The sequence below is a fragment of the Botrytis sinoallii genome, assembly GCF_014898435.1.
Source record: "Botrytis sinoallii strain Bc 23 chromosome Unknown BSIN_019, whole genome shotgun sequence".
In the NCBI taxonomy this organism is placed as follows: domain Eukaryota; kingdom Fungi; phylum Ascomycota; class Leotiomycetes; order Helotiales; family Sclerotiniaceae; genus Botrytis; species Botrytis sinoallii.
The window spans coordinates 728,218-738,886 of NW_024066046.1; the positions used below are offsets into that span (position 1 = coordinate 728,218).

The 10,669-nt window shown below is 39.5% G+C and overlaps 3 protein-coding genes across 3 annotated transcripts; 2 read left to right on the forward strand and 1 right to left on the reverse strand.

Annotated features, from left to right (window-relative positions):
- Positions 1 to 521: 521 nt before the first annotated feature.
- EAF02_009386 (uncharacterized protein) lies at positions 522 to 1,053 on the reverse strand (the record flags this gene model as incomplete). Its single annotated transcript, XM_038905434.1, has 2 exons — positions 522 to 719; positions 868 to 1,053. 2 exons carry the CDS (start codon positions 1,051 to 1,053, stop codon positions 522 to 524), a joined length of 384 nt encoding a protein of 127 aa, XP_038754887.1.
- A 1,636-nt stretch (positions 1,054 to 2,689) lies between these two features.
- Positions 2,690 to 5,577, forward strand: EAF02_009387 (uncharacterized protein; the record flags this gene model as incomplete). Its single annotated transcript, XM_038905435.1, has 6 exons — positions 2,690 to 3,037; positions 3,113 to 3,864; positions 3,920 to 4,334; positions 4,390 to 4,947; positions 5,025 to 5,135; positions 5,185 to 5,577. 6 exons carry the CDS (start codon positions 2,690 to 2,692, stop codon positions 5,575 to 5,577), a joined length of 2,577 nt encoding a protein of 858 aa, XP_038754888.1.
- Positions 5,578 to 5,931: 354 nt separating this feature from the next.
- Positions 5,932 to 8,674, forward strand: EAF02_009388 (uncharacterized protein; the record flags this gene model as incomplete). Its single annotated transcript, XM_038905436.1, has 7 exons — positions 5,932 to 6,114; positions 6,174 to 6,512; positions 6,584 to 6,966; positions 7,063 to 7,197; positions 7,253 to 7,689; positions 7,791 to 8,221; positions 8,273 to 8,674. The coding sequence occupies 7 exons, from the start codon at positions 5,932 to 5,934 to the stop codon at positions 8,672 to 8,674; spliced, it is 2,310 nt and encodes a 769-aa protein (XP_038754889.1).
- Positions 8,675 to 10,669: the final 1,995 nt, after the last annotated feature.

Genomic DNA, 10,669 nt, shown 5'->3' on the forward strand with positions numbered 1-10,669 from the left:
TGTTTAGCTGAGAAATGGAAATGTGAATCTGTTTGTGGAATTCGAGCAGATACCTAGGTAGTAGTAAGTTGAGGGATTTTGATGAATACCTTCAGCCACCGAATGATGTTCTGGAGTAGCGCGGCATGGAAGGAGATAATGACACGGGTCAATTTGAATGTATAAGAATGTGTGATTTTGGGTATCTTTTTATTCTATTTCTTCTCCACGACCAATAAGGTGCGCGGTACTTTTTTGTGATTATGCTTTTGATGCGTAATATCATTTTTTCCGCCTTGCTCCCTCTTGATTTCCCAGAGCCCGATACACACATAGACCGTACAACATACCATCCTGGCGCTTCATTTCCTCTAATATCCTCCTTGAATTTCTCCATCTATGACTCCGATTTTCGTTTGGTTTAGTAATCCAGCGTGCTTATTTTCATCCAGATCTGACCCAGCCCTTCGAACCCACAGTTCCCAATTCCAAACTCCCACATCCATCTCTGTCCCCATTTCTAGCCTCATCCCATTCATCATCTAAACCAAATGTCCCGGTAACAAGAAATTTCCGATCCCCTCCTTCACACGATACTCATGTCCACAATTCGCACAAACTAAACTTCCCTCGTCGATTTCCGTTTCCAAAAGAAGCGTATGGAGTTCCTTCATCATTTTTTCGTCTTCTTGGAGGGTTTCGGGGGTGGGTGGTGTGGGGGGGAGAGCAGGGAATGAAAGCTAGATTACGTCTTATATTAGCGTCTTTTCTCTTTCCTGATGTTTTTCATTCCGGAATGATTGCTTGACCTGAGCGCGAAACAATATTTGCAGATAGGCAAAAGAGGGGCAATGATTCAAAGAAGAGCACAGGAAAGGAAAAACATACCTCAGAAGCAATAACACAAAGCGCCTTCCAATCAATCCGCGGCAGGATATTGAGAAGTAAAGCAGTGTTTAAAGGTATATCGTTACTAACAAGCGAACATTCTTTTGGATGAAGAGGAAACGATGCGCTGGTTGATTTGCACGCTTTCACAGCACAGGTGAGGAAATTGAGAGTTAAGAGTTTCATTTTTTCGGGGGGTGCGCAGCGCGCGATGATGTGAATTAGTGGGTGGATTCGTATGCGAGCGATTTATTTGTCGATTGATGTTTATGGTTGTGTATACCTAGTATTCGAGAGGGTTTGGTGAGATTGGTGGTGGAGAGATGGAAGCTTGAAGTTGTGTTGTGCAAGTGTGGTGGTGTTGAGTAAGAGGAAATTATTTTTTTGCGTTCGCGGGGGAGATAAGATTAGATTAGATTGACGCTAAGGGGTAGTGGCTTGGCGTGGAGTTTGACTTCACTTCATGAATTTTATATTTTTACAAAACAGCGTTTCATGGAGCCGAGATCTTTTCAATGAAGGCATTTTTTCTTTTTAGCTGTGAGCTGATGTGGTTTACTTCAATAGGTTTTCGATATGTTCGATATATGCATGCAATGCGTCATTGGTGGATGGCTGTAGTTTGTTGTAGGGGGTGTAGAATAGGGTAGTATTATGATAGGATGAGGCTTGCTGGACGAACAGGAAGCTGGGATGCAAGAAAAACCTCTGACGGCTGTAGCCATTGGTGTTATGGAAGTCAAGGATACTTTCTGGATCAACAACTGACCTGGATTGAAAAATAGTGAGGCTGTACAGCTGGATCTCTTGACTGCTCTTTCGAAAAGACATTGATGCTGAATTCTCTTGAATAGAAAATGGAGGGCGAAATGTCATTTTAGAACCGCAGGAAAATTAGTTGAAGATATTTCGTGGTTGTTATGTATGCCTGAGATTCTTCGTACAACGGTCTAAATAACAGAGTAGGACTTTGATCCGAATGGAACATGGCATTGTTTGGCTGTGTCTTCCATTATATATTGCGATTTTAAATCAAAACTGGGTAAGCATCTGTGGGAATATCGCTCGCATTCATCTGGCTATCCCGTACTTGTTGTACGACCCCCTTTCGCCCCCCCTCGCTCAAACCCCTGCTGGTGAACTCGAATGAGCTCTCGTCATTTTCAATTTACACAGAATTTCGGTTCAATTTGACCTCAACGGCAATTCGAAATTTCAGTTACGCATGTATTTCTGCATCCGGCTTTTGCAAGGTTGATTGTGTCGATACATCAAACTATCAAGACGTAGGAGACCAATCTAATAATGCTACGGGACGAGTTGAAGGTGTAAAGCTTATAGCCACAGAACTCGACAACTCAGAAGAATCTCGGCAAATCGGAGCCTCCATTTGCTAAACAGGCCTTTAACCATGTCTGACGAGATTCGGCGTCAGTTCCAGGGATCGTATCCACTAAAGATTATCGGTTCGCGTAGCCCGAAGTGGATTTCAAGGCTTCTACAGGGGGCTTCAGCTGCAGCCGTCGAGCCCTAGAGATGCCTGCGAGACTTTCAAATTGCATGCATACAGAACTAGGTGGTATCTTTTGCAGAATATAGTGAGTTTAGTGTAAATGTCTGAGGCATCAATATAATAATAAGCCACCCGGAATTTTGTCTTCAATCATCTGTCAAGTTTTGCTTCCGTGCTTGAGAAGTATCGCAGTCTGGTACTTGGAAAGACGGGTTTTGTGCGAGAAAAATATTCTACATCCATCATCTTGTGTGTCGACTTCAAGAAAACAACTGAGTTGAAGAATCCGCTGTTTGTATTGGTACTGCCATGGCCTCTTCATGCAGCTCGGAGAATGAGGGGCTAGCTGAGCTCCTCAAAGAGACGTTGAAGGAGCTACGAAATATCTCCTCAGAGCTGGGTGAACAAAGCAAAGCAATTCAAGCTATGACCAAGGCGCAGTCTCAACCTCCATCACCTACCGCTGAACAGCTGATAGACAATAACACGACCAAGAGTAGGCCACCGATAAGCGCTTCACCACCAGCAGATCAATCTGAGCGCCTCGATAATAGCCATCATCCAGAGAAGAGCGATTTTGGGGGGGAGAGCGACTTTTGGGGTGATACCGACGAGATGTTTTTCTCGGAAAAGATCCCTCCAGATTATCAGGAATTTGCAAGTACCCCGATAGGCACAGACTCTTTCACAGCTCTTATGTACACTGCCGATGAGTCTAATTATCTATTCTAGATTAAAAATGAGTTGTACTATAATCAGTGTACAAGATTATCGTTAGAAAAAGAACCACAAGACATTAGTGCGTCCGAAACTAGACCTGTGATAACTCCTCAGTCTTTGTCAGCAGATGAACATCAGATCACTGCTTCCCCGGCAATGAACAGTGCTCTGCATAATTATGTTACTTCGTCATTTAGGAGGGCAAGTAATTCTTCAGAAATGAACAATGCTCCGCAGGCTGCATCTACTCAGTCATTCGAGAGACCAAATACTCCCTCTCCGATAAGCAATGACCCGGATATTTCCACCATACAATTCTTGAGAGAACCAACCGCGTCCCAAGCAGACAAAAGCGCTCCGCCAGCATCTGCTGCTCAATCATTGAGAGAGTCAATAGTTTCCGCATCAACTCAAAGTTCAAGGACACGTTTGGAATGTTTTATGGATATGCAGACCTGGGCTTGGTTCAAAAAATTCCCCTATGATCATCGGCTTGCACTGGATTTTGAAACTTTCCAGAGATTTATTTCTACGAAGAGTAGATTCAAAAATAGCCGCTCTTCAATAAGAGTCAGAGATTGGATCCATCAACAATGTTACTTTGATTATGAATTTTTGTCCAACGTATTTACATTCGAGGGTAACGGTACCAGCAACTTCAATGTCCTCAGAAATCACGTTGCAAATATTTATACTCAAAGAAAGGAAGCACAGCTCCAGATCCAAAGAAATGGAAAGGCCAGTAGACAATGGAGGAGAATAATGTTAGTGGATCATAAACTACAGAGCGAGACTTTTAGGAGCTAATTCATCTCTCAGACAAGTCACAGATATGTCGTACATGTACGAGTCGATTGAAGATCTAGCTCTTGCGATAAAAGATGAAGATCTACCGGGTTTTAATTTTATAGATACTGACACTATACGGCTTTCTTGGGAGCCACGGATGCGCTGGACGCAATTTCAAGAAGAAATGGCACAATTGAGATATTCAGAGTCTATACTAAAAAGTGCGTGGAGCTCCCACGGCCTGTGCAAACGCTCTCTTAAACCGGATTACAAGAGGTGGGGCGCGATCTTTCAGATTACCTTCTATGAAATGATCCCAGCAAATGAAGATCGTCGTAGTATTTGGAAAACAGGGGCATTTCGTAATGATCATATTCGAAACTGGGAACAAGTTTTTGACGACGTGGAGAACAATCGTCTAGTTCTCAGGCGCAGTTGCGTTACGGTTAGTCCCTCGTGCCAATACTCTTGCTTCTCATTCGAGCCTAACCTTTGATTAGATTGTTGGATTCATTGACTGTCTTCACAAGTGGTCTCCTGAGAATTGGACCATGTTATTACTAACACCCAGCACAACAAATATTTATATAGACATATATGGAGACAGTAGACAAGCTGTTGATCGCGAGTTCATAGTAGCATTATCAGGCATCATGGACAGCAGCACAAGAGCGGTTGTTCATCATTGGGATATTCTCGCAAATTATTTCGAAAAATTACTTAGCGAAAGTGACAATTTACTAGAGCCTCAGTTACACGACCTCTTACTTGTGGACGATTCAAAATATTCGAAGTCGAAAAAGTACTTTTGGGCTTTGAACATCTTAAAGGAGATTGAATCAGATATTGCTGCGGTAATCTCGCAGCTTGAAGGATTCATGGACTTTTCGGAACATTCTCCCCTAAAGAAGCAATTCCCTTTACCAGAAGAAGGAAGAATAAGTGCAGAGCGAGAAATAATTGTAAGAAAGAAATTGGGTGTGCTCAAGGAGGATCTCACCAGCATTAAGCGTCGTTTTAGGGACCAGCGGGAGCTTACTAAAGACCTCCGAGACGGCGTATGTATTTCTCTGATCATCCATATTGGAAATCCTCCAAGATAAACATGAAATTCAAATGGTTTAACATTCTTTAGCTTTTCAACGCTAGTGCAGTTATGGAATCAAGAGCATCAACAAGATTGGGAGAGAATGTGAGACTACTCACTTTCGTGAGCATATTTTTCCTGCCACTATCATTTACCATGGTACGTTTCAACTCCCGAGAAGTCAACGCAGTACTGACCCAATGATGAGTCTATCTGGAGCATCAACGACAGCGCCCTGGCGAACATCAATATCATGGTTGGTGTCGCAGTTGTCTTGGGCATCATAACCTACTTCGTAGTATTCAATGTCAACAACATCGTCTTCCTTTCAAATCAATTTATCAAGGTACTAAAAGTCGGTACCATTGAGCACATGAAGAGAAATGATAACACTGTATGGAAACAAAGAGGCGAAGGGCTAACAGAGCCTGCTCTTGCAAATGAGCAGAATGCTACTCCTTCAAGTTGGCGTATTCCTCAGTATATATGGTTGTTGGCTTGGAATTGGATTAGTGGAGTTGTGGCTCACATATGGAGTCCTATGAGAAAGTTGTTCGAGCGATTAACCAAGAAGGTGGAACAGACGGAGCAGGGTGTTTGATCTGACTTAGGTTAGCCTGAGGGAGTGTCAAAGTTGTAGATTTAATTGAGATTTATCTTAATACAATATTTATGAGTCAGATGTATCAGCCAGATCAATTGAAACACATTCCAGAATTCCCGGTATCTATACATTTGATTGAACCACCTTTATCACGTGCATTGTTGGGGGACAATGCTGGAACTCTGACGTGACCGTGTGCAATCTCCTCAAATTATTGAGGCGGGGATGGGGTACATAGGTAAAGGGACCACGCCACGTTCACCGCACCCGAAAATACCAAGTCTATCGTCCTCTATTCACGCATAGAGACAGAAACAAACCACCAAATTCTTCTGAAGTCAGAATTCGAACATGGCTCCACAAACTACCGACTGGGCAGTCGAGATGGCCAAAGGTCGGATGGCTACAACTAAAGACGAATACGAAGAGATGCACAACCAGATGTCACGCATGGGTTTGAAGGGTGCTTATAATCCAGCAAATGTGTATCCTGGATCTCGTTTCACTCCAAGCTCAAAGCCTACACCAGAAGAAGTTCGTGAGAAGGCTCGATTTTCATCACAAAAGATATTACATTGCGGACCATTGTTCAGTTACATGCTGATACATTGGAGAAGCGTTGGATGAAAAAGTCGAGAAAGAAACAGAAGGAAATGCTCTTGGAAGCTTGGCCCAACATGTCTACTACACATCGTTCTGATTACGAGGCATTTAGACAGGAGTGTACCGGAGGCATACTCATCGGACTCTCGAAGCTTCCTGTGACCTCAGTAGCAAATCTCTGGTTATTTTCATCACTAGCCGAGGACACAACCCTCCAAGCGCATTTGCTCGCGCGCACCTTAACGCAACACACCACGGAAACTGTTGCGCATTTTATTCCTGAGCCAGCTTTCCTTCCCTTTGATGCACTGTTCTTGGATGGTGATAAAGTGGAAACATATGGAAGATTAATTTCATGGGAGGAGGATGATGCTGCTACTGATCTGATATTCACAGAAAGACCAGCCCTGCTGACGGTTTGAAAGCATTTGAACTTCAAGAAAAAATATATCCTTTCCTCATCAGATGTTGTGAGCTTATTCTTCACGACTTCACCAAATCGAGTGCTTTGCTTGATGCAAATATTCCAACAGGTATTGCGCCTGATCCTGTAGTTGCCCCGGAGCCTACTACAGCCGCAGTTACCGAGATACTTCCATCTCTGGTCACCATTTCAGCAGAAGCACCGTATCGTTTACCAGCGAACATCGATTTTGAGCGGCTCCGTGAAATCTTTGCAGCAAGACTCTCAGCAGCAGAAGACTATCTCTTTGATTTGAGGGAAGATCCTGGATTTTTCGCTGACACCATTAACGATTGGAGCGAGCATCGGAATGATGCATTGTTAGACACAAATGGCAACCCACATCCGACTGGACCACACACTTAGGATTTCTGGGGCCGCGTGGTCAGAAACATTATCGGTGACGCATATTCTAGCTACGAAACCTGGTTTCTCCTTCATCGACAAGCTGCTCTATTATGCACATTGATGGAAAAATACAAGGATGAAATTTCGTATAACAAGCAACTTCCCAAGGAATACCTCATTGCCATTTTGAAGCTTAGGAAACTGTAAGGATATATGCCTTTCCTAATGTACACAATTTCGAAGCTAACTATTTTGAAGTCTGAAGACAAGTGCCGAAGTACCGATCGACTATCTCCAAAATATCCAGTCCTCACCACCTCTCCGACATCATTTTACACGTACTCCACAAGATCCTGGTACAACCAGCATGCATATAATGCCAAAAGATGAGAGAAGTCCATTTTTCAACAAACAATGGGGTCTTATATTGATTTTGTGGGACCGGAAAAAACGAGATCTATTTGGATTGACAAATGCCATCGATGCATTCGAACAACTGATGCAGGATCCAGAAGAAAGCAAGAACATATCTTCATATATTGCCGATCGATTCTCAGATCTAGCAATATTATCTCGAGCTCTTTATGAAGTCGAGAATTATCAGCCTTGGGCTGCGACTTTTGACGACGAGTACAATGGAAGAAAATTCCTCCACTTTTCCTGGCCCCTGTCACATTCCAAACTGCAGTTCAAATGTTTTCGAGAGAGAATGGATTTTCACACGTTAAGGACTCACTTGCAACTTACCTGATGAGACTATGGATCCCACAGCTATCCTTTGATTTTCCAAAATTAGGTCACAAGCTCATTATTGATTTGCAGAACAACCACCAGAGAGAAGTGCTCAGAATCACAATGACAGGTTTTCTTTTCAATAATGATTATATCGAGTATATGAACTCCGTTTTGAGAGGTATCGTACCATACTGCATGCCGGGTGATGGCAAATTCAAATATCCTGTCAATAAGAAGTGTACAAAACAAAGCACGGAACAGATGATCTTGGCTGAGAAAAACCTCGACTTTTTCTGGGAGAAGTTTGATGCTAACTGGAAAAAACTGACGAGGAAGAACATCGATGCGTGCTTTGGAGGGAATCCACCAAGAAAGAGAGAAGAGATTCAAAGAACTTCATCATGGGTTGAGCCCTTACCGATTAAAGCTACAACAAAATCTCAACAAGCCTCAAGCACCCACGAATGGGCACATGATGACGAAAAGAACAGAGTTTAGACAAAATCGAAGAAAGCAAAATCCAAGACCAGAGGGTCCACACAGCCGCTCACGCAACTTGAAACTCAACCTGAGGCTCAACCTGGGAACCCCGAACCACAGTTCAATGTCGAACAATCTAAAGTCAAGATCCCTCATCATATTATACGAGTGTTCAATACATTATTCTTTCAACCTGATCAGAACAATACACCAGGCGACGTCCCTTGGGTAGAATTCCTAAAGGCAATGGTAGAAATGGGCTTTGCTGTGCACAACTTGTATGGGAGTGTTTGGCAATTCACACCTGTTTCTAAGGAGGCAGCGGTTAAAACCAGAGCAGAAAAAAGCATTCAGTTTCATGAGCCGCCTCCGGGTGTCAAGATTAATTTTGTCGTTGCTCGAAGAATGGGAAGAAGGTTGATGAGAAGATTTGGATGGTGGGGTGGTATGTTTGAGGAGGAATAGTGGAGTATACAATTGATTTAGTGGATGGTGTAGTGTAGAAAGGGGAATCTGAATCATATTAGACCGGAAGTAGTCTGCATAGAAAACCCAGTGGGTGGGACCCCACCCACTGGGTAATAGTCCCAATAGATAGGTAATACACCTCATTGGGTACCCAATAGATGGATAGGATTTCTAAAAACCCATCCCATTACCCATGGGTAACCTAAAATACTATGGGTAATCTAAAATACCATAAATAACCCAAAATATTATGGATAACCCAAAATACTATGAGTAACCCAATGGGTAATGAGTAATTTAATGGGTAATGAATAATTTAGTGGGTAATAGATAGTAATTAGAGTTATAAAGTATATTGTTCAAGATTAATAGAAAGATTAATAGAACATTCTTCAATTCTCAATTTGGATAACTATCTATATCTATTAAATATATTATGAAACCTTCTTTGACTCCTTTCTCTATTAGATCTATTAATTATAATCTCATTATCTTCAATTCATTACCTTTTCGAATTATAGCTTGATAAATCGGATTGTATAGCTTGATCTTCTATAGTAATCTGTAAATCGTTATAAATTGCTAGATCTTCGTTTTTCAATTTTTCATTTATTTAATTTAATATATCTTGTTTGATTTTATAATCATTTTGAGAAAGATATTATAATATTCTGATTAATAGTATATTTCTTTATAATTGATAATATCTTCGAAACTCCTCTTATACTATACATATAGTATTTATATTTGATTCTTTGTTATTAATATAATTCTTTTAGTCCTAATTATCAAGTTATTTGATCTTAAAATCAATCTCATCTTGTAAATTCGCAATTTCAACTTCGATTTCCTTTTTAATTAAAGCTATAGATTCTTTAGCAATTTGTATAATATCCCGAAATATATAATAGCTTTTATTTCTATTTGAAATCTCCTTTTGTAATTTCTATTAATAATAAAAAAGAAAAATATTATTATAAATAGTTTTTGAAATAAATTGTTTATATCAATATAAATATAAATCCCTAGCATAACTGAATATTCGTTTTATATCAACTTCTACTATTAGAATACAAAGGAAATCCCTAGTTATTCTAGTTAAACCTGAATAATTATATTCTTTTATTTTCCAATAAGAAAGAATAGCTATATCAGAAAAGGCTAATAGAATATTAAAGATATAATTAATAAAAAGATTAATAGAAAGACTTATAAGAGTGTAATCAGAATCTACTTTATCTATAGTAATTTCTTAAGATCTGTATTATCCAGAAATATCTCGACAAGATTATTCCAAAACAATTACTAGATTATTCTTATTTGAATTTTGTAAAGCTTAAAGTTTAGTAATTCTAGATAATATATATTATTGATATTCGATTTCCCAAAGTTGACGAAATTGTACTTCGAATTCAGCTTGTTAATTCCGATTTTAATAATTCAATTAATAAGAATTTGAATTGAAAATAATTACCTTTAAAGCTGAATATAGCAAAGCTTCTATTATATAAATACTACCAAGATTATTATATATATTATTATAATATTTATCTAATTTTCTTTTTGCTTCATCAATAACTTCTATTAGTTTTTCAATCCATAAATATTTTGTCTTTTTTTTAGTCAAACAATAACAATTTTTAGTTAGATATTTATATAAATTATTGTAAATACCTAATATATATAGCAAAGTAATTCCTTTTATCCTATCTATATATATAATATAGAAATTGAATGAACGAATAAGATCAATAAGATATCCAATTTGCTTTATTCTACTTTGATAAAGAAAATATTCTTGTATTAGAATAATCCTAATAGTATTTATCGATTACATTTCAAAAACGTACTACATATATCAATATATAATAAGTCGAATCTCATCAAATTGAAATATCTATCAAAAGATTAATTGGCTTTCTCAATTCTATCTAATTATTCCTAATAAATTCTTATTGAATATTCAGAAACCTTAATTGTTGTTGTATACTA